Source organism: Emiliania huxleyi, assembly GCF_000372725.1.
Source record: "Emiliania huxleyi CCMP1516 chromosome Unknown EMIHUscaffold_18, whole genome shotgun sequence".
NCBI lineage: Eukaryota > Haptophyta > Isochrysidales > Noelaerhabdaceae > Emiliania > Emiliania huxleyi.
Window position 1 is genome coordinate 200,487 of NW_005200784.1, and position 21,003 is coordinate 221,489.

A 21,003-nucleotide genomic window follows, 5' to 3' on the forward strand; every position below is an offset into this window, starting at 1 on the left:
GCGCACCCAGCGGGCCGGATGATCGGGATCGGGCTACGGGCTAGAGAGCCCTGACCCCTAGGGGGGGTGCGCGTTCGCAGGGCAAGGGCCTTAAAGTAAACACGGGTCTCCGAGGGTTGGCCCCGCGTACCGGGTTTCCCCTTAACTGCAGGACGCCCCCTCTACTCGGAGCTAATGAACACCACACTGCACGCCTCACACGTCACACCACCACTCCACACTCACTCACGCAGGCACTTGAGTAGACCCCCCGCCTGAGGGCTCACCCCCTGTCTTCCCAGGGTTCCGACCCCCTTTGATTCGTTCTCTTGCTCGTCTCACGAGCGTCATGCGACGGCCGGTGTGGCCGTTTCCCTCGTTGTTGGTGTCGCTTCCTCCGCTGCCGCCCTTCATCTCCGCCAGCTTCTCCCGGCTCCACCGCTTCCGAGGGCGTCGACGGTCCGGCCGAGGTCTCCCCGGGTGAGGGCGACGGCATTGGGTCGTGTCGCCTCCCCTCCCAGGGAGGTCGAGCCCGCTCTCCCTGGTCGGCGAGTCGTGCCCGCACTCGCGGCCTCTCTATCGTCCCCGGCTCGCCCCCCCCCTCCGCCGGCTCCTCTCCAGGCTCGGGGAGGCATGGCTCTCCCTGTCGAAGGTCGCGGTGGTCCGGTTGCCACTGCGACTGGCGTCTGTTCTTTCTTTCTTTCTGAGGTGCGCGCTGCAGCCACCCTGCGCCCCTGTAGGAATCCTGCGTGTATATGCCTCCCAAGGACAACGTCGAGTGCCCCGCCTCGCTCCTGGCCTCACAAGCCGCTCTCGAGGAGCAGCATGTCCGGCGCGTCTACGACGCGATTGCGTGGCAGTGGCACGGCACTCGGTACAAGGCCTGGCCACGCGTCGTCGAGTTTGTGCGCAGCCTGCCGCACGGCTCGCTCGTCGCCGACCTGGGGTGCGGGAACGGCAAGCTCGCGCCTGCCTGCGCCGAGAGCGGCCTCGCCGCCGTTGGCTGCGACTTTTCGAGCGAGCTCGTCCGAATCGCGGCGAGAGAGATGCGGATGGAGGCGCTGGTGGCAGACTGCCTGGCGCTCCCGTATCGCGACGCGAGCTTCGACGCCGCGCTGTCGATCGCCGTGCTGCACCACATCTCCTCGGTGGAGCGGCGGCGTGCGCTGGTCTCCGAGACGATGCGAGTGCTCCGGGCAGGCGGCGTGGCGCTCTTTTACGCGTGGGCGCTCGAGCAGCAGGAGGGCGTGTCCAACCACGGCGCGGGAGGCTCCGGCGGCCTCCGACGCACGAAGCGTCCTCGACGCGTCCACGAGCTCGCGCCTAGGCTTCGCCGCGCGAGACGTCCTCGTGCCCTTCCACCAGCGAGACAGTACGCCGCGCCGGTCGGCCGAGCTCGAGGCGGCCGCGGGAGGCGTGCACGTGCCGGACAAGCGCGCGACGGTCTTCCAGCGATACTGCCACGTGTACTCGCAGGGCGAGCCGCCCACCCGCACCTCGGCAGCGCGGTCGCACCCCTCGCCCGCGACGCTGTCGGCGCTCTCCTCCTCGGCACCTCCTCGCGGCGCCACTCTCGCACGCCCCGGACCTGTCCCCTCGCGCCGCCTCCACTCCCGCACGCCCCGGCCCTGTCCCGGACCTGTCCTCTCGCGCCGCCTGACGCCTCAGGCGAGCTCTCCGAGCTCATCGCCTCCGTGCCGGGCGCCAGCCTCGAGGAGGAGTACCACGACACGGGCAACTGGTGCGCGCTGGTCCGCAAGGAGGGGTGAGGGGCGGTGGCGGGGCGAGCTGCGGCGGTGGCGGCGGCGAGGCGTGCGGCGCGCTGCCCCCGACGGCGCCCGAGCCAGAGCTCTGGCGGGCGCCAAGTGTCGCCGATCGGCCGCCACCCACTCGCTCCCGGCGACGCTCTCGGCTCGCTCGCGGGTGGACGTGTGAGCACGCAGGAGGGAGAGTGGGCTGCCGCGGCTGTGGCGGCGGCTCGCCTGCAGCCGCGGGCTCAGCCCGCTGGCCCCTCGCCTGCTCGGCCGGCGGACTGGTCACCATCGGACTGGCCGGCGGGCTGCGCGTTTGTCCGACAGTGCACTGCCAGTTGGTCACGAGGTGTTGTTTGTTCCACACCCGTGCTCGAGCCGCTGTCGTGCCCGAGGAGAAGGCGGGCGCTCGCGTGTGGTCTCGGCCGCGGGCGGCGGCGGCGAGCGGCTCGTGGCGGGCCGCCTGCTGAGGGCGCCACAGGGCATGGGGCGCCTTGGCAGCGCGAGTGTCTCTCGCGTCTCAGAGCTCTCCGGCTAAGGAAAAAGAAATCCGTTTCGACACGATGATGAAGAGGACTCTCACGAAACGAGAAATTCGGTGGCGTCGTCACATGATACGTGCTCCCACCTCACAGTCGCCCCCCCGGCACTCAACTCTCAAGCGCTCGCTTGCAGCACACATGGTCGTCGGGGGTACGCGCGCGGCATGGCTCAAGCAAGCGTCCAAGTTAAGGCGGGGCGATCAGTGTGGCGCGAACAGCTTCAGCTTTTCTCGCCCGCTCTGCTGAGGGCGAGGCGCCGAGCTTCGGTTCCAACGCTGCAGCACTCTCCCTCTATTCACAGCAGAGAGGCGACGCGTCCTCACGCGCGTCCTGCTCCTCCTCGTCCCCACCTGCTCTGCTTCAACGTGCTGCCATGGAGCCAGCGCGCCTCGCGCCATGATTCAATCGCCGGCGGGCGCGATCAGTCAGCGCGGCCGCTCTCGGCTCTGGCCTCTGGAAATGACGTGTGAGTGTTAGATTTGTTTGGCCTCTGGCGGCGCGCGAGTCGACGCGGCTTGTCAGTCGACGCCCGACTTAATAATAGAGCGTTGTGAGCACAGGGAGAGCGCCCCCTCGAGGATTTTTGAGAGAGTTGTGAGCACCGAGAGCGCCGCGCTCACATAAACGCTCAACCCCGGGCCGCGCTCACCGTGCAATTTTTCGTTCTGCCCATGCAAGTCTCTCTTTGGAGGGGACAGCACACCTTGGCCGCGGTCAGCGAGGTGGAGGCTGGCGGATGGCCACCAGCGATGCCTACGTCCGTGGCACAGCCGTTGCGTCGGTCACCGTCGGCGGCGGTGGCGCGCCGGAGCCGCAGCACAACCTGCCCGCCATATCGCGAGGGCCAAGTGACCTTGGCGCTGTGAGCGGTGCAGCAAAGAACGGCCTCATCCCGCTCAATGTGGAGGCGAGCGACGCGGGCGTGGCCCGGCACGACAAGTCGTCGTCGTCGCCGCGCGCTGCCGCCTCCGGCACGCCGCTACGGCGCGCGCCGACCTGGGCCATCACTGCCAACAGCCTCGCCTTCATGTGCGTGCCGCGTGCGATCCCGGCCTGCTTTGCGCAGACCGGGTGGACGGTGGGGATGCTGGCGCTGGTGTACTCGTCGGTGGTGACGTACGACACGGGCCTCGTGCTGGGCGAGGTTTGCCGCCTCCGCCCAAAGATCGGCAGCTACCCGGGCCTCTGCGGCGAGGCGCTCGCGGCCTGCGCGGCGCGGCGAGGCTGGTCTCCGCAGGCGTGGCGCGACGCGGGCGCCGGCTGCTGCCTGGTGCTGCAGTTCGCGACCTACTACCTGACCACGGTTGCGGAGCTCATCTACTTTGAGCAGTTCTTCGGCCAGCTCTTCGACCAGTCTCGGCTCTGCCAGTGGCAGTGGCTGCTGGTCGCCGCCGCCGTCTCGCTGCCGGTGCTGCAGCTGCCGACGTACCACGAGACGCGGTGGGCGGCGGCGCTGCTCGGCCTGCTGCCGCTCGCGATCAACGTCGCCGTCATGTTCTACGAGGTGCTCCTCGTGCGGCCGTGGCGGTGCCAGCCAGGGCCGCGCTACGACGGTCTGCTCGGGGTTGCAGACGGGGGCGGCGCTCTCTCGGGCGGAGGAGAGGAGGCGCTCTCCAACGCAACCTCGCCGCAGGGCCGCGACCTGAACGACGTCTTCCTCGGCCTGTCCGCCTTCGCGTACGCCTTTGGCGGCCACGGCTTCTACCCCGAGGAGATCCGCGAGATGTCGACCCCGTCCGCGTGGCCGAGTGTGATGAACTGGACGTACGGCGTCGCCATCCCGCTCTACTGGGCGTGCGGCATCGTGGGGTACTACGCGTACGGCGACTTCTCCTGGTCCAACATCAACCTCAACTTCCCGCGCAACGCCGCAAACACCGCCTCCATCGGCGTGCAGGTCGTGCAGGAGGTCTACTTCATCCTGGTCGGCAACCTGGCGAGATCTAGCCGAGATCTAGCCGAGCTACAGCCGAGATGCAGCGGGGGAGTACCTGGTCGGCAACCTGGCGACGAGGCCGCCCGACACAGAGACGCGACGTCTCGGGCCCTCCGCGAGCCTTGTCGGCTCCTTGATCATTAGTTGCCCGCCAGGTGATGATGCTCGACATCGAGATGCGACTCGGCATCGACCCGACCGTCTGCTGCAGCGCGCCGCCAGACCCGCCGCCGAGGCACGAGTCGAGGCCGACCCCGCCGACACAGCCGCCCACGCCGCACTCGCCTGCGACGCACACGCCGACGGCGCGGCTGCGTTCGATCGCCTCCGAGGACGAGCCGTCCGCGGGGAGGAGCGCGCCCTGGCCAGAGGCGGCCGCGGGCGGGAGGGCGCACACCGGCGCCGAGGAGGAGATCTCCTCTCGCGAGATCTCGTCTCGCGCCGCCCGGTCCGCCCCGCTGCCCGTCGCGCGCGAGGAGGAGGACGCCGCCGCCGCCGCCGCGCGCCGAGGTTGGCCGCGGCCCCCGCCGTGGCTGCTGCGGCTGCTCGTGCGCTCGCTCTTCCTCGGCTCGCAGGTCTTTGTCGCGCAGCTGCTGCTCTCGGGGGAGGGGGACCGGCTGATCGCGGTGCAGTCGCTGATCGGCGCCATCGGGATGACGGCCTTCACCTACTTCCTGCCGTACGTGCTGCTCATCGCGCTGGCGCCCGTCCCCCTCGGCGCGGGGCGGCTCGCCTGGATGACGCTCAACATCGCCGCCGGGCTGATCGTGATGTTTGCCGGCCTCGCCTCCTCGGTCGAGGAGCTGTACTCCTCCTCCTCGGGCTTCTTCGACGGCGAGTGCAGGCTCGAGTACACGTACTCGCCCGAGTCGCCCGACGACCCGTGCTTCCTCTCGGGGCTGCCTCATGAGGCGGGGAGATGACGCCGCCGGCGCGGAGCAATGTGATGCGCTGAGCTCGGGCGTTTTTTTGTGACGGCAGTGACCTTTCCGCAGTCTGAACTCTGCGCCGATGGAGTTACCGTGACGCATCTGTGAGCTGTGATCGTTATATGTGTCGAGGGGGAACACACTGAGGCAGACGAGAAGAGGAGAGACGGAGAGGGAAGAGATTTCGCACGTTTGTCTTACCGGCCATTTTTTGCATTTCAAAAACCGCTCTGATCGGAGGGCTACGAAGTCTTCGTTCCACAGTTCTCAAGAGCTTCATTCAGGCTGTGTTGTGCTTCCCGTGGCACTTCCCAGGATTAGTGTCTTCTCTGTGTGCTTTTAGTGTAAGAGTAACTTACGGTAGTAAGAGCCGTACCCACCTTGCGGGGGAACACACCCTCTCGGGGACGGGCGGCCGGGTGGGGCTGCGGCTGGAGCTAGCATGGCTCGATAGAGCCGAGACCCCGTGTTGAGGCGGCGCTCCTGTGGGCGGCTGTTGAATCAGCAGGTTCGACCTCATCTCTGCATCTCTCCAGTATTCTCATCCCAGTCGTGTGGATGGACGTCCGTACGTCTCTTTGTGTTCCTCTCCCCGTCCGCCACAGCCGGAGACGCTCAGTCGCTGGCGGCCGCAGTTTTTTTGTGAGCTGCACAAGAAGTCGTGCGTCGCCGTGCGCAGGGCTGCTCTGTGCTTTCTTCTACTCCCCTACTATCATATCATTCCCGACTTCCCGTCCTGCTACGCTACCAGAGAAAAGCTGAAACGCGAAGACGTGGAGACTGCAGAGCGCGTTCGACACACACACTATAGGGCTCCACGCACCGTCGGGTGCGTGGGCGGTAAAGAGGAGCCGCGCGGCGCGCGTGGCCCTTTTGGTGACTGACAAAAGTTATACGATCAGAACAGACGCTAGTAAACACTTCGGCGACCGTGGGCGCGCCGATACGCCCGAAAGAGTTGTAGCGATATACCGCAATCGCAATAGCCGTCCCAAATAGCAAACATATCCGCGCTCTCGGCGCGTATAGCCGCGTGCCGCGTAATCACGTAAAAGCAATCGAGTTGCTTTTACGTGACGTAATATCCCCCGGAGTTGTGGAGTGTGTGTGAATGCGCGACCCGCGCATTCGATCATGGAGAGGCTGCCCCTCAGGCTGGGCGTCACACTACACTAACTATAGTGTACACGGAACGCGTTAATACGTCAAAAAGGATATAGAGACATATGTTAATCATACTTGCCATACCCATTCCCGTTGCCCCGGCTGTCGTCGGACTCGCCCGTGCGTTGAAGCGCGCGCGCGGCTCGCTCGAACCTGGAGGTGGTGAAGCTGGTCAGTCGGGGTCATCGCTTTGGGTGCGGACCGTCGGCGAGCAGATGCTGCAAGTCGCGAAAGCCCTCCTCGTCGACGTCGCAGATGAAGAACTCGCCGCGGCGCAGCCGGAAGAGCTTGTCGCGATTCCGGCATATCTTGGCGTATATGCAAACCTCGAGGAAGAAAATGTCATCGTTGGCGTACGACTGCCAGCCGCAGCCTCGCGGCTTGTAGCCACCGCACTTGCCGAGGGGTCGAGCTCCCGCGGTGTCGAGCTCGCTTGGAGCCGTCGAAAAGACGATCCTCGGCGAGCGCTGGCCTGGAAGCCTGCCCAGCGCCGCGCAGATCTGCCACTCCAAATTTCGGCAGCTGTTGTAGCCTGCGCCAGTGCCTATAGCCGAGATATAGCCGAGCGCTCACGCACCGCCTCCTCCCGTTCCTCCTCTTAACAAAGCGCCGAGATGCCGTGCACATTGGTTCCAAACAACATCTGAGGGGGCGCGAGGGAGGTAAGAGGGGGTGAAGGTGGCAGGGTCCCCTGTCGCTAGTCGCTTTAGCGTGGATAGGGGCCAGATCTTGGAATTAAGGTTGCCTACTACCGGCGAAAGGCGTCTGCTCACCAAAATATTGCGGTTCACCTCGTGGCACAGCCACGCCGCGTTGAGCCGCCGGCGGCGGTTGCTCATGGTGGTCGCATCGTCGCCATCGGCCGCGTTGCCAGTCGTGGCGTTGCCCCGCGCCAGCCGCCGCCTCCGTCCCTGCAGGCCTCGGCAGTAGCCGTCGATGCTGCTGTCAAAGCCAAGGACAGCCGGCGCATCCCCGTCCCACTCCTGCCAGCCCATGAAGCCTTCGTACCAATTGTTGTCGCAGCTGGTGCCCATTAGCACGTTGTCAAAGTAAGAGCGGCCTCCGTCGTTGCGGCCCCAGCACGGCTCGCCGCCGTGCAGCTGCATCCACCCCTCGCGGTTCCACATCTGCCGAAAGATGCCGTCCCGATCGCGGAAGAGGGCGTCACACCGGGCTGGGCTCAGCCTGGTGGGAGGTGGCGGTGCGGGCGGCGGCGGATGAGGAGGCGACGCCGGCGGTGGAGACGGCGGTGGAGACGGCGGTGGAGATGGCGGCAGTGGCGGGCTCGAGGGCTGCGGTGGAGCGGGCGGCGGCGATGATGGCGGTGGCAGCGGTGGGTCGGGAGGGGGTGCCGATCGCCAGAATACGTACGCGTCGTACCAAGCCTGCGCCGGCGATCGGTGCGGGCGCCTGACGACCTGTGGTGCGTCCTCACCGCTAAAGGGCATCGACATCAGGAGGAGCCCGGGCGCGAGCCCAACTGTGCATAGGGCAGCAGCGTGTCTGCACAGCTGCAGTGGTGATGGAGCTTCGCCCACTCTCGCACGCTCCACAGCGCGACGCTGCACGCGGGGAGAGGGTCTCGTCCGGCCTCGGGCTCGGCGCGGCCTCTCGCGCTTCTCGCGCCGGGTAGTCCGGCCGCCTTCGTCAGCGCCGTCCTCCGCACCGGCGCCGGAACCGGTGGCGAGGCGTGCATACCGCCGCGAACCCTTCGGTGTCGCATGGCACGCGGTGATGTCAGCGGTCTCTGAATCCGCGGCGCATTCAGCCGCACCGCCCTGCTCTGCATCGGCGGTCGACGTATGAAGAGGATCTACCGAGTTGTGCTCTTCGAGCGCAGTTCGTGCTGGGACAAGCATTACTGGTGAAGGATAGTAGTGTGGCAGCGTGGTCGGAGGGCGCCCGGGTCGCCCCGGAGCGGCCCCGCGCGGGGAGGTTGGGAACTAGGTCCGCGGCGGGCGCTCCTGCACAAGTCCACGCAAGGGAAGAAAAAAAGATGATTTAATTTTTCCTGTGCGCGGCGAGTTTCCCACAGACTGCCCCCAGGCGGTCGCACACGATTCACACGACAGAAAAGGCGCGGGCGACGTTCCTCAGAAGCCGTCGCCACCAGAAGCAGACAAACAAAAAAACTCTCAGAAGCAGCAACAACACAAAACCAGAGAGAGAGAGTAGTCTCATCAAAACCAGGCCCCAAATGATGTGTGAGTGTAGAGTTGTTTGGTATTGCTAAAACTCCCTCTCGCTCAGCAGTCATATGAGATATGACTCCCACTCCGGCGCCCGCCCCGCCCCACCCCAACATCCCCACCCCGCCCCGCCCCACCCAAACAAATATACCTACACCCTGACCCGAGCGAGTAATTTTGCCCCGCGCCCCCGCCCCGCCCCGACCGCCCGCCCCGACCCACCTTGCTCCTCCCCGCCCGCCCGGGCCCCCTCCACCGGACAACCCCCTAAGCCGAACTCGGCCCCCCCCGCCCCTTCTCACGAACGGCGCGGTGTTGCACCGGTTTGGACGCCACACTAACCGCAAACCAAAAATCAGCAAATAAAAAGAACGCGACGCTGCGGCGCCGGTGTTTGGCCGGTGTGTGTGGGCAGGCCCAGTGACCCAGTGGGCACCATATTACAAGAGGCCGGCCCGCCCGCCCGAGCGTGCGCCGACCAGCTTCGAGAACTGAGCACGCGCGCGTGTGCTATGCCGCCCTTCACCTCCAGCACGGAGGCGGTCGAGAGAACGGGCGGCTCCTCGAGCTGGGCGGTCCCAGAGGCCATCACCCTACTTAAAGATTTCGCCGCCGCCTTCATCGCCTCTGCAGCTTTGTCCATCCCTGTCACCATCATCGACAAGGCCGTCGTCGAGAATGCCACCGGCGCAAACACGCTCGGCGCGTCTATGAGGACTGCGCTGGTCAAACTCCTAACGACACCGCACAAGTTTCTGACGTCGCGCGAGTACTTTGTCGTTCACGGCGTGTACACCGCCACCTACCTAGCGGCGAACTGGACCGACAGCGTCTGCGAAGCCTCTAGCAGGAGTAATAAGATCCCCAAGCTCGCCAGCACCACCCTCGTCAACCTCGGTGCGGCGGCCAGCAAGGACCGCATCTTTGGCATATGGTTCTCGGGCAAGCCGCCGGCTCCGTTCCCGCTCGTGTCGTGGAGCCTCTTTTTCGTGCGCGACCTCGGGACGATGGCGACGGCCTTCTCCCTTCCGCCGGCGATCTCCCAGTCCATGGTTGAGAGGGACTACTCGCCGTCCACTGCCAAGTACGTCTCGCAGATCGCGCCCGTGATGGCCATCCAGTGGCTGACGGTGCCGCTGCACCTGATCGCGTACGACCTCTACGTGCACAAGCTGGGCTCGGGCCGCACGGCTTCGGACCGGCTGGCGTTCCTGCGCCAAAAGTACACGGAGACGGTCGGCGCGCGCTCGATGCGCATCTTCCCCGCCTTTGGCCTCGGCGGGCTGGGCAACACCTGGCTGAGGAACGCCCTCCTCGGCAAGCCGCAGGAGTAGCCGCCGCGAGCCGCGGCGACGCCCCTCTCCCACGACCTCCTGCCCGCGGCCAGCCAGGGCGGTACCGCCCAGCTGTTTCCACGCACGCTCGTGCCTGCAGACGAGAGCCAGCCCCTCGCCGGCTGCGCTTCGCCGGCTGCGCTTCGCCTCGCCAGCGGTGCCACGACGACTTCACCGCCAGCCAGCCGACCGCAGGCCGTCTGCGACAATAAGGAGCTTGCGGCTGGGCCCGCGTCGCCCTGCAAGGGCGGCGGCCTCTCATCTACCATAATCCCAATCCGGCGGCGCGGCTCGCCCAAAACAGTAAATACGCCTGACTCGCCTCGCCCAGGGAATCGAGCCACCAAATGGTTATCGGTTGAAAGTTGCGCTTTTCTGCCACTCGCACTCCCTCTGAGGTTATCCGCGGTATCAAGTTGCGCTTTTTTTCTGCACTCACCACCTCGACGGCGTTTCCCATCCCTTTTGGTTCTGCGGGCATCCGGTGCAGAGTCCTGGCTACATCCCCGGCGCACTGATAGCTACGGCTGTGCCGCGCAACGTGGCGCTGCCTCCTTCGCCCTTCGGGCGGAGCGCTCGCCGCCGCCGCCGCCGCCGCGCCTCAGGGCGCAGTGGCGACGCTCCTCCTCTCCTCGCACCTCAGACGTATCGGCGCGGGGACTCGGGGACGCCCGCGGGAGTGCAGTTTCTCGTTGAGGGCATGGAGGGGGCGGTCTCACCACAGGGGACCTTCGTGAATTGAAGCGAGAAGCGGCAGCAAAGGAAGGGAGTGCTTGCCACGATGCCGCGCGCGGAGGGATGTATGTATGTATGTAGGAAGGTGAAGAACAGCCAGGCTCGGACTGGACACCACCGCTGGTATGGGTGGACGCTGGACAGGCTCACAAGACACACAGCCAGCGAGCGGGCTGCCACACACACACCCCCTGAGTAGGCGTACACATAACTCCAGGCCAATCCTCCCTGTCGCCCCCCCCAGCACTCCAAGGTGCCAAGAGAACAAACCAAACAAAAGATAACAAACAAGGGCACAACAAACAACAGACGACAGGAAGTAGGATGGAGGATGTAGAAAGATGAACAACAGTCAGGCTCGGACTGGACACCAACGCGGTATGGGTGGACGCGAGACAGATGAAGACAACGACGATGGAGGACGATGGAGAAAAAGAAAATAAACCCAAACTTAACTGTGAAGGCGGAGACTCTGCTGGAGCACACCAGCTGTGGGCACACCGCTGGTGGAATTGCTGCGTGCAGCACACCGAGCACACCGGGGCGACAGGACACCTGCGTGATGCCGGTCACCCTTGAGGCGATCGACATCACCCTCATTGCCCTTTATTTTGTCGGCATGGCCGCCGTCGGCATCATCTTCTGGGCTCGCGGCGGCGGCGATGGCGGTGGGCAGGACGAAGCAGAATCTTTCTTCCTCGCGGGCCGCAGTATGCGCTGGCCAGCGGTAGGGCTTTCGCTCTTTGTCTCCAACGTAGGGTCGGAGCACCTCCTGGGGCTCGCGGGCTCGGCATCCGCCACCGGAGTCGCCTGTGCCTACTTTGAGTGGTCGGCCGCGCTCCACCTTCTTCTGCTCGGCTGGCTATTTGCTCCGGTCTACTCATTCTACTCTCTATCTCTCCTTCACACACACACACACACAACTCTCTTCTCTCTTCTCTCTCTCTCTCTCTCTCTCTCTCTCTCTCTCTCTCTCTCTCTCTCTCTCTCTCTCTCTCTCTCTCTCTCTCTCTCTCTCTCTCTCTCTCTCTGACTCCCTGCCGCTGCCCGATGACGCCGGCAGGTCTACCTGCGCTGCGGCATCGCCACGCTGCCCGAGTACCTCGGCCGGCGGTACGGCCCGCGCCTCCGCCGCTGGCTCTCGCTCATCTCGCTCGTCCTCTACCTTCTCACCAAGCTCTCCGTCTCCATCTACTCGGCCGCCACGGTGCTCACCTCCGTCTTTGGCTGGCCGAGGTGGATCGCCGCCGCCGGGCTGGTCGGGCTGACCGCCTGCTACACCGCGGTGGGCGGCCTCGCGGCGGTCATCGTCACCGACGTCGCCGACCCCGCCTTCCCGCAACAGCAACTGTCACACCAGTCCATCCTTCCTCCTTCGCCAACCATAGGTCGCCCAGTCGGTGGTGATGCTGGTCGCTAACCACGGGCTACCACTTGCGGAGGTTCTCATAGGTCGCCCAGTCGGTCGTGATGCTGGTTGGCGCCGTCACGATGACCGCCGTCGGGTTCGGGCGAGTGGGCGGGATGAGCGGGCTGCGCAGCGAGCCCCCCCCCTCGCTGACCAGCGAGGAGAGTGTTGCTCCTTCCAGATCTACCATGCACGATGAGGCACGAGGCATGACTAGTGACTGTGATAGGTGTGGTCTCGTTTCTTCCACATCTACAAGCCGCCCGACGACCCCTCCTTCCCTACCCTCGGCATGCTCCTCGGCCAGCACGTCGCTGGCGAGCGCCGCCGCCCCGCCCGCCGCCGCCCGCCCGCCTCGGCCCCGCCAGCCTCGTGTGACGCGAGGCCGCGGTGCAGGCGTGTGGTATTGGTGCCTCGATCAGGCCATCGTGCAGCGCGTGCTCTCCACCCGCACCGTCCACCATGCCAAGGCCCGCCCGCGAGAGGAGCCGAGAGGGGCCGAGAGGGGCCGAGAGGGGCCGAGAGGGGCCGAGAGGAGCCGAGAGGAGCCGAGAGGGGCCAAGAGGGGCCGAGAGGGCGAGAGGGGCCGAGAGGGGCCGAGAGGGGCCGAGAGGGGCCGAGAGGGGCCGAGAGGGGGCGAGAGGAGCCGAGAGGAGCCGAGAGGAGCCGAGAGGAGCCGAGAGGAGCCGAGAGGAGCCGAGAGGAGCCGAGAGGCCGAGAGGAGCCGAGAGGAGCCGAGAGGAGCCGAGAGGGGCCGAGAGGAGCCGAGAGGAGCCGAGAGGAGCCGAGAGGCCGAGAGGAGCCGAGAGGAGCCGAGAGGAGCCGAGAGGGGCCGAGAGGAGCCGAGAGGATCAGTCGCCCACCACGCCAAGTCCCTCCCCGCCTCCTCGAGAGAGGGAGGGGACTCGGAGTTGAGTTTGCCGTGGATGGATCAGGCCTCCTGCCTGCTCGCCGGCTTCCTCAAGATTACGCCCATGTTCCTGATGGCCTGCGCGTGCCGCCCGCCTCTCGCCTCCTCCTCCTCCTCCCGTCAAAGCCCTCCTCCTCCTCCACCCCTCTCGAGCCAGCCGCCGCGCACCTCCCCCCCCCCCAGACCCCGGCATCATCGCGCGCAAGCTCTTCGACGCCGAGCTCTACCCCGCCAACGGGACAGCCACTCCCAACCAGGCCTTCCCGCTCCTGCTCCAGCACACGCTGCCGCCCGGCCTCCTCGGCCTCAACCTCGCCGCGGCGGTCGCGGTGCGCACCCCCTCCCTCGACTCGGCCCCCACAGGGCAGGGGGGGTGAGGAGGCGTCGTTCACACCCCAAGGCGTGCATGTCCTCGCTCGACTCCGTCTTCACCGCCGCCGCCTCCCTCTTCTGCCTCGACCTCTACCGCGGCTGGCTCCGCCCCGCCGCCTCCCCGCACGAGGTCGGCTGCGACTGCGCCATCTCCGAGGTGTGCAATGCCTTGTCAGCTCCGTACAACCACTGCAGGTGGTCCGCGTCGGCCAGGCCTTCTGCGCGCTGCTCGCGGTGCTGACGCTCCTCTGGCTGCCGATCATCGACGTGCTCTCCGACCAGATCTTCCTCTACAAGGAGGCGGTGATGGCGTACCTCGCGCCGCCCATCGTCTCTGTCTACCTCCTCGGCCCCTTCCCCCTCCCCCGCCGCACTTGGCGCGAGCGTGGCCTGCCCGCCCAGACCCGTGGCCGGGTCTGCGGGTAGGCGTGCTCTGGCGGCGCGCAAACGCGACGGGCGCCGCCGCCTCCTTCGCCGTCGGGTACACTCTCGGCTTCGGCCGGATGGCGGGCGAGGTGTGGTGCAAGCTGCACCCGCCGCGGCCCGGCTCCGCCGCCGACGCACTCTTCGTGCGGCTCCACTTTCTGTACGCCGGCCTCCTCCTCTGCCTCGCCTGCCTCGCCACGCACGCCGCCGTCAGCTGGGCGGCGCAGGGGGCGGACGGTGGGGAGGGGAGGGCGGTGGACGAGACGCTGCTGGCAAAGTGCTCCTGCGGCGGCGAGGGCGGGCGGCGAGCAGCTCCCGCCCCCAAGGATCCCGCCCCCACGGAGTGGCTGCCTGCTTCGCTGCCGGACGAGACGCACCACGCGGGCGGCAAGGCGGGCGACGAGCCGCGCGGGGTCGAGCTGGGAGGGGTGGGGGGCGGGGGGGGCGGACGTGCCGCCGCCGCCGCCGCGCCGCAGGCTGCGCAAGGCGCGGGGGATTGCGAGACGGAGGGCGACCTGCGGATCCGAGGACGGCACGGATCCAGGTCTAGTCGCGTGAACGACGGGCTCGCCGTCGCGCTCGTAGCAGTCATCGTCGGCCTCGTCGCCGGATTCATGTAGAGTGTAGTTAGTCCTCTAAGAGAGCGAGCCGGTGCATAGCCATGAGAGCATGACTGTGAGTTTGAGGAGAGAGCATGTGCGCACTATGTGTGCGCGACACGGCGGCGCTAGAGTGTGGAGAGAAAAGTGAGAACGCGAGAGACGCACAAAAAAAATCTGTTCAGTTTTCAAAGGCAAAACACGACGTTCTGCGGTTGGTGCACCTCTCGTGCACGAGCACGTATACACATTCATACTGCAAAGGAGACTTTTTCCATGTGTGTTTCTGTTTGTGAGAGCTGCGAGCCAGAAAATGTGGTATAGCTGGTAGATTAATAAAATAATATACGTACAAGAGGCACATACGTACTCGCTCGCACACACACACACACACACACACACACTCACGCATACGTACACACAAAGTCAATACGCTCCAAAGAACGCCACGCTCGCTCAATAAATCACGCACCGCCACTGTCAACAATAAATCACGCACCGCCACTGTCAACACACTACTCGGGCTGCGGATAGGCGCCTCTGGCCGGAGCGCCTCAGGGGAAGGTCAGCACGCGCCGGAGCGCGAGGGGGCCGAACCCGTCTCCCCTCTCGCAGAGGGTGGGCAGGCGGCCGGAGGCGCTGCGGCTGCGTGGAGCGCGCCGGCCGGGGCTGGCGGGCGACTCTGCGCGCTTCTCAAAGGCTTCCATCATCTCGGCGCACGCCTCGACTGCGGCGGCGCCGAGCGGCGCGGCGCTCGGGCGCGGGGCATCCGACAGCTGGAGCGGCGGCGGTCGGGCCGGCGACGGGTGCGCCCCGGGCCAAGGGACGAGCGCGCGCACCCTGCGGAGGCGGTGCGCGCACCCCGCACACGCGGAGCGGAGGCGGAGTCGCTCCCTGCAGCGGAGGGAGCGATAGCGAGCGACGCCGCGGTGGCGGAGCTGGAACAGCATGGGCAGGCCGACCTTCTGCACGAAGACGGCGGCGGCGACGGCGGCGACGAGGAGTGCGCCATACGCGAGGTCGAGCAGCTCGGGCGTCAGCAGAGAGGAGCAGTGGGCGGACACCGCGCTGCGAGCGTCGAGAAGCATCGGCTGCTGCTGCTGCTGCTGCTGCAGTGCGGCGGCGGCGGCCGCACATACGGCGCACGCGGACGCGCCGGCGGCGCCGACGGCGCGGCGGCGCAGGCGCCTCGTTCGCTCGGCGGCGAGGGAGGCCCTCCGTCGCGAGAGCCGGCCGCGCGCCTGCGTCTGGATACTCCGCACTGCGCGCAGGCACCGCGCGCGCCGTGCGCGCGGGCCGCACCCCCGCCCGACCGCCTGGAGGCGGAGGAGGAGGCCGTGGCGGCGCGCCGCCGTCGACAGCAGCGCAGGCGGCAGCCCGCGCGCAAAGAGCTGCCAAAGGTGCCGAATATTGGTCCCAACCTTTGCCGACACGGTCAGGCAGGCGACGCCCTGCTCCTCGAGCGCTTGGATGAGCGGCAGCCGCATCGGGGTGAGGTCCGCCTTGGTGCAGACGAGCACCACCGGCACCCGCCCGCCAAAGTCGCGGCGCAGCGCGAGCCGCCACCGCTTGACGTACGGCAGGAGGCTCTCGAAACCGTCTGCCTGCACGGCCGAGCACACGATGACGCCGACCCGCTGCGCCTCGAGACCCGGCGCCTCGTCGGCGGCGGCAAAGCCCACGGGGCGGTGACGGAGCGCCTCGCAGAGGAGCTCGCTCTTGCCGCATGACGCGTCCCCGACAAAAACAATCTCCGTCGTCGACGGGGCTGCGTCCAGGTGACTCAGGCGGAGCACCTCGCTCGGGGTGCGCCTCAACCCCGCCGGCCTTGGGCCGTGCGTGGAGAGTAGGAGCGCAGCAGCGGTCGCGACACAGGTGGTGATGCACCTCCAGGCGAGGAGGAGGAGCGAGCGAACCATCACAAGCGAAAGCGTAGCGGCGAGGTGACCGCGCACGCTGGGTGTGTCGCCGTGCGCCGCCGTCGGCCACGACAGTTTGCTGCGCTGTGGAGGCGGGCTGTGCATTGGAAGCCCTGGAAGCCCGATGCAGGGCTGGAATGAGGGCAAATGAAGGTGTCAAAAAGAAACTGCCGAAACAGAACATATTAAGGGGAGGGGCGGCTAGCGCACCACACCCCTCTTCTTAAAATCCCTGTGTGGTGGCGGCGTGCCGTCCTCCTTTCCCTCCCTTGGGTTGTATGTTTGTTTATTTCTTTCTTTTTGTCCTTCCAAAATCCTGCTCACCCTGTCCTCCTCCCCCATCCCTCGTTTGGGCTCGTCTGTATTCTTTCTTTTCTTTTTACTAAAAATGTCACTCAAGTCCTCACGCAAAAACTGAACGTAGAGTTGTTTTTGGTATTGTGCTAAAAATCTCTCTCTCTCTCTCAAAAACTGTCAGCAGTCCACCTTCGGGTATGTTCGCAAGAGCCAGGAACTGAGTGAGGGAGGGTGTAGAGGATGTAGAGTGTAGAGCGCTGTAGAGCTGTAGAGATGTAGAGCGCTGTAGAGGTGTAGAGCTCTACATCCGCCGCGTGACGAGGCGCGTGCGTTGTAGAGCTAGAGCGATGTAGAGGCTCTCTACAACGTGAAATCTCTACAACAAACTCTACATCATAAGCGGCGAACGAGGCGCGGTCGCTCTCCGACATGAGGCGCGTTGCACTTGCCAGTGCTGCCCTGGCTGGCCTTCTGCCTGCCCGCCCAATGGGTGGCAGGTGCCTCTGCTGCTGTGGCATGCCTCACGGCTGCGACTGGCCGGCGCCTCGGCGCGTCAGCTCGGCTCGGCGCAGCGATCGTGGCCAGCGCAACTCGCTTGGACTCAACGCTCAGGCCAGGAGCTCCCGCACGCGCTGGCGCGAGGCATGGCGCATGCAACGCGCCTGAATGCTCGCCTCGCCTCACGCAAATGCGACCGTCCTCGCAGCCGACAGTCCACCGCCTGCTAAAGAAGCACAGCGACGAATGCGGCACCGCGGCGACGCATGGCAGGCTGGTCATGACGCAGTTAGGGTGTTGTGTGCCGTCAGAGTGACTCTCTGTGTGTCAGGGATAGTCAGGGCCGTCCATCAGAGCTCCAGTAAGCTCGGAGACACCCCATTAGTGCGACTCGACCTCTTTGAGTCACTGCCTTCCCGGCGGGTTTGCTGTAGAGCCTCTACAACAAACTCTACAACAAAATCGCGCTCTACATCGCTCTACAACGCAGGCGCCTCGTCAGGTGGCCCGTCTCGTCGCGCACGTAATCGCCATCCTCGACCTTGGCGAAGTTCAGCGACGCCTGGTGGTCGCTGAGCAGGTCCATGGCACGGTCCAGCACCGTGGCTTTGTAGACCGGCACCTTGCACTGCCGCAGCTTGTCAACCAGCAGCAGCAGCACGTCCTCGATCTCCTTTGGGAAGCTGCGCGGTGCGCCGCGCCCGTCCTTCGCCGTGCTCTCGCCCGCCTTGACGTCCGTCGCAATCTTCTTCTCGCACCACGCGACGTCCTCGCCGAAGATCTCCACCGCGCGCGCCCGCACCGCTGCGTTGCCCCGCGCGTGTTTGTCTGCCGGCGTGCGGTCCACGATGCCCGCCCAAAAGGAGAACTGAAACTGGTAGCACATCGCACGCCGCACCTCCTTGCCCGACGCGGAGAACAGCTGCCGCCAGGCGGAGAGCTCGGCCGAGGGGAACGCGGTGCCAGCCTCGGCCAGCTCGCATAGCTCGCCAAACCGCTCTTGCACGTACTCTGCATCACCCTTCTTCTCGAGGTCGAGGGAACGGATGCGCTCACCCGACGAGGTGGCGTGCTCACTGCGCCGGCGATCCACCTCGACCGCGATGGCAGCGGCTTTGGCATCAGGCTCGTCCTTCATAGCCGCGAATGCCTTATCGGCGAGTGATCGCGTCGCGTCTGCAAAGTCCGGGTGGCGCATCGCCTCCGGAACGGTCTGGAAGCGGCCGCCGAGGACCGCGATGGCGCAAGCGTTGGAGGCGGCTCGCCGCTCCTGCAACGAAACCTTGGCGGGCGCAACGCGCAGCGCGTTGCGGTTTGAGCGCAGAACCAACATGCTTACCGTCCGGTGCGACTTCGAAGTGGAATGTTTCTGAAGTGGAATTTTATTGACAGCAACAGGTACAGCGCTCCAGAGCGCTATATCTACATCTCTACACCCTCCCTCAGGATTTTGGCCACTCCCTCGGCGCCCTCACGCTCACCGCCTACTGTAATCTACTATAGTATGGGAAGACCCTCCCGCGTGTTGTGGGGAGAGGTCGGCGGCCAGTCGAGTCGGTCGAGTCTCCCGCGCGAAGCTGTGAGGGCAAGGAAAAGGAAAATTCGTTACGCTTGTTTCGACCCCGATATCGTTCACCCGTCCCGCGCTAGGTTGATGATGTTTTTGCCCTCAAGACGTTTTGACCGGTCTACACATACGGGTATGCCTCCCAAACCGCAGACGACCCTCCCGGAAACTCGCCACCCACGCGCACCGGGCCTTGCACTTTAAATGCCGTGGGGCTCCTGTCGTTAGACGTGGAGACGCGAGGGTTGCCCCCCCTTGCCCCACCACCTCGTGTGTGTGGAGAAAGAAGTTTACCTTACCTTACCTTACCTCGCCGTCTGGGCCTAGCGCAGCGCGAACTCGCCGTCTGAGCCTAGCGCAGCGCGAACTCGCTCTGAGCCTAGCGCAGCGCCTCGGAAAACACCATTTTGGTTCGCCAACAAGCACTCCGCGCCCCGTAGATAACACTTTTTTTGCCCCGCAAGACGGTTGAATCGGGGCATGTCTCCTACGACCCTCTTGGATACTCTGAAAGTGATACGTAGTGAAAGAAGGCCGAATGTGATACGTAGTGAACGAAGGCCGAATGTGATACTTAGTGAAAGAAGGTGATACGTAGTGAAAGCAGACCGAATGTGATACGTAGTGAGAGAAGGCCGAATGTGATACGTAGTGCAAGGAGGCCGAACGTGATACGTAGTGAGAGAAGGCCGAATGTGATACGTAGTGGAAGAAGCTAGAAGGCCGAATGTGATACGGAGTGAGAGAAGGCTGAATGTGATACGGAGTGAGAGAAGGCTGAATGTGATACGGAGTGAGAGATGGCCGAATGTGATACGTAGTGAGAGGAGGCCGAATGTGATACGTAGTGAAAGAAGGCCGAATGTGATACGGAGTGAAAGAAGGCCGAAGGCCAACCGCAACCCTCGGAGGGCAGACATCACACCACGTTGGCACCTGGTCCTTGGCGTTTATGGGGGGGTACAAGGACGAGAAAAAGAACTCTTGCGCCACGTTTCCCTGATCTGTGCTGTTCTTGACAAGAATTCTTCTTCTCGGCTGGTGCTCAAACGAATGGCTGTGCTGGATCGGCAGCTCCAGGCGCTCAGCGCCCCGGTCGACGGCGACGCCGCTCACGCAGAGCTCCAGGAGGCGCGGCGGCGAGGACATCCGGTCGTACGAGGGCCAGGTCAACTCGCTCGAGGCGGAGCGGCGAGGCCTGCGCGCCGACGCGGCGGCGGCGCGAGAGGAGGCCAGCCTGCTAGCGATCAGGCCACGTCTGCCACCGACGACCTCCTCTCGCTCGACGTCCTTTCGGCCGACACCATCGCTGACACCGTCGAGCGCCGCTTCGCCTCCCGCCAGAACGCGACGTGGGTGGGCGAGATCCTGCTCACTCTCAACCCGTGGGCGCCTCGCGGTTCCGACGCCTCGGCCGACGACGCGGTCCTCCTCGAGGACTACACGCAGGGCGCCACATCGCCGCACGTCTTCGCCGTCGCGGCTGCGGCGCACGCCGAGCTGGCAGCAGGCAAGCAGTACATTGTCGTCTCGGGCGAGTCCGGCGCCGGCAAGACAGAGTGCGCCAAGTCGGTCCTCAAGTTCATCGCGCAGCTGGAGGAGGAGGCTCCGCTCCCCGCTCTCCTGCTCGCCACCAGCCCGCTGCTCGAGGCCTTTGGGAACGCCTCCACCGGGCGGAACAGTAACTCGAGCCGCTTCGGGAAGCTCATCGAGGTGCACTACTCCTCCGCCTCCGCCTCCGCCTCCGCCTCCTCCTCCGCCGCCTCCTCCGCCACCGCCGCCTCCTCCGCCGCCACCGCGCCGTCGCGCATCTGCGGCGCGCGCATCGTCGACTTCCTGCTCGAGCGGACGCGTGTCACCGGCGCCGCCGCCGGCGAGGGCAACTTCCACATCCTCTACCTACTGCTGCACGCGCCGCCAGCCGAGCTATGTGAGCGGGCGCGCGCGGCTCTCCTTCTCCCGGACGCGGCCTCGCCAGCCACGGCCCGCCGCTTCTCGTACCTCGACGGCGAGGGCGCCGCCACCGCCGCCGCCACCACCGCCGCCGCCGCCGCCACCGCCACCGCTACCGGCGAGCGGTACGGCGCCGCCGGCTTTGGCGAGGTGTCTGGTCTCCTGTCCGAGATGGGCCTCGGGGCGGAGGGGCGGAGGCAGCTCTGGGCGGTGCTGGCCGCCGTGCTGCTGCTGGGCGAGGTCCGCTTCGGGGGCGGGGACAGCCCCTCCGCCGACCCGCGGGAGGGCGGCCAGGCCTTCCCCGAGGATCCAGCCCGTCTGGCGGAGGTGGCTTCGCTGCTCGGCACCTCGACCGAGGAGCTCGAGGGAGCGCTCTGCCGCCGCCGGCTCGTGGCGCCGTGCAGCGGCTCGCGGCGGCGCCGCTCGAGCGGAGGCCTGGTCGAGATCTTCCGGCCGCTCTCCGCCTCGGAGGCGGCGGCCAAGCGAGACGCGCTC

At 65.9% G+C, this 21,003-nt stretch overlaps 7 protein-coding genes across 7 annotated transcripts; 5 read left to right on the plus strand and 2 right to left on the minus strand.

The window, feature by feature from the left end:
• The first annotated feature begins 717 nt into the window (after positions 1–717).
• EMIHUDRAFT_434315 (hypothetical protein) lies at positions 718–2,292 on the plus strand. Its single transcript, XM_005783336.1, has 2 exons — positions 718–1,239; positions 1,307–2,292. Exons 1-2 carry the CDS (start codon positions 735–737, stop codon positions 1,912–1,914), a joined length of 1,113 nt encoding a protein of 370 aa, XP_005783393.1. The 5' UTR covers positions 718–734; the 3' UTR covers positions 1,915–2,292.
• Positions 2,293–2,961: 669 nt separating this feature from the next.
• On the plus strand, positions 2,962–5,352 carry EMIHUDRAFT_434317 (hypothetical protein). Its single transcript, XM_005783337.1, has 2 exons — positions 2,962–4,208; positions 4,364–5,352. The coding sequence occupies exons 1-2, from the start codon at positions 3,009–3,011 to the stop codon at positions 5,129–5,131; spliced, it is 1,968 nt and encodes a 655-aa protein (XP_005783394.1). The 5' UTR covers positions 2,962–3,008; the 3' UTR covers positions 5,132–5,352.
• A 3,650-nt stretch (positions 5,353–9,002) lies between these two features.
• Positions 9,003–9,824, plus strand: EMIHUDRAFT_203020 (hypothetical protein; the record flags this gene model as incomplete). The annotated part of the gene is made up of 1 exon (XM_005783338.1): positions 9,003–9,824. One exon carries the CDS (start codon positions 9,003–9,005, stop codon positions 9,822–9,824), a length of 822 nt encoding a protein of 273 aa, XP_005783395.1.
• Positions 9,825–11,121: 1,297 nt separating this feature from the next.
• Positions 11,122–14,295, plus strand: EMIHUDRAFT_99245 (hypothetical protein; the record flags this gene model as incomplete). Its single annotated transcript, XM_005783339.1, has 10 exons — positions 11,122–11,433; positions 11,623–11,844; positions 11,948–11,971; positions 12,012–12,074; positions 12,197–12,277; positions 12,903–12,996; positions 13,061–13,206; positions 13,278–13,406; positions 13,445–13,634; positions 13,676–14,295. 10 exons carry the CDS (start codon positions 11,122–11,124, stop codon positions 14,293–14,295), a joined length of 1,881 nt encoding a protein of 626 aa, XP_005783396.1.
• Positions 14,296–14,828: 533 nt separating this feature from the next.
• Positions 14,829–16,298, minus strand: EMIHUDRAFT_203022 (hypothetical protein; the record flags this gene model as incomplete). Its single annotated transcript, XM_005783340.1, has 4 exons — positions 14,829–14,913; positions 15,049–15,114; positions 15,220–15,302; positions 15,588–16,298. 4 exons carry the CDS (start codon positions 16,296–16,298, stop codon positions 14,829–14,831), a joined length of 945 nt encoding a protein of 314 aa, XP_005783397.1.
• A 2,580-nt stretch (positions 16,299–18,878) lies between these two features.
• On the minus strand, positions 18,879–19,475 carry EMIHUDRAFT_203025 (hypothetical protein; the record flags this gene model as incomplete). Its single annotated transcript, XM_005783341.1, has 3 exons — positions 18,879–18,907; positions 19,047–19,270; positions 19,459–19,475. 3 exons carry the CDS (start codon positions 19,473–19,475, stop codon positions 18,879–18,881), a joined length of 270 nt encoding a protein of 89 aa, XP_005783398.1.
• Positions 19,476–20,202: 727 nt separating this feature from the next.
• Positions 20,203–20,451, plus strand: EMIHUDRAFT_60855 (hypothetical protein; the record flags this gene model as incomplete). The annotated part of the gene is made up of 1 exon (XM_005783342.1): positions 20,203–20,451. A coding segment is annotated over one exon (249 nt), but the record flags the coding sequence as incomplete, so codon positions are not given.
• Positions 20,452–21,003: the final 552 nt, after the last annotated feature.

Bases quoted from the DNA above. Each gene is read 5' to 3' on its own strand.
- EMIHUDRAFT_434315 (XM_005783336.1), top strand. From the start codon at position 735: ATGCCTCCCAAGGACAACGTCGAGTGCCCCGCCTCGCTCCTGGCCTCA. The intron at 1,240-1,306 runs GCGCGGGAGGCT...GCTCGCGCCTAG, and splicing joins GGAGGGCGTGTCCAACCACG to GCTTCGCCGCGCGAGACGTC.
- EMIHUDRAFT_434317 (XM_005783337.1), top strand. From the start codon at position 3,009: ATGGCCACCAGCGATGCCTACGTCCGTGGCACAGCCGTTGCGTCGGTC. The intron at 4,209-4,363 runs GCGAGATCTAGC...GTTGCCCGCCAG, and splicing joins TCATCCTGGTCGGCAACCTG to GTGATGATGCTCGACATCGA.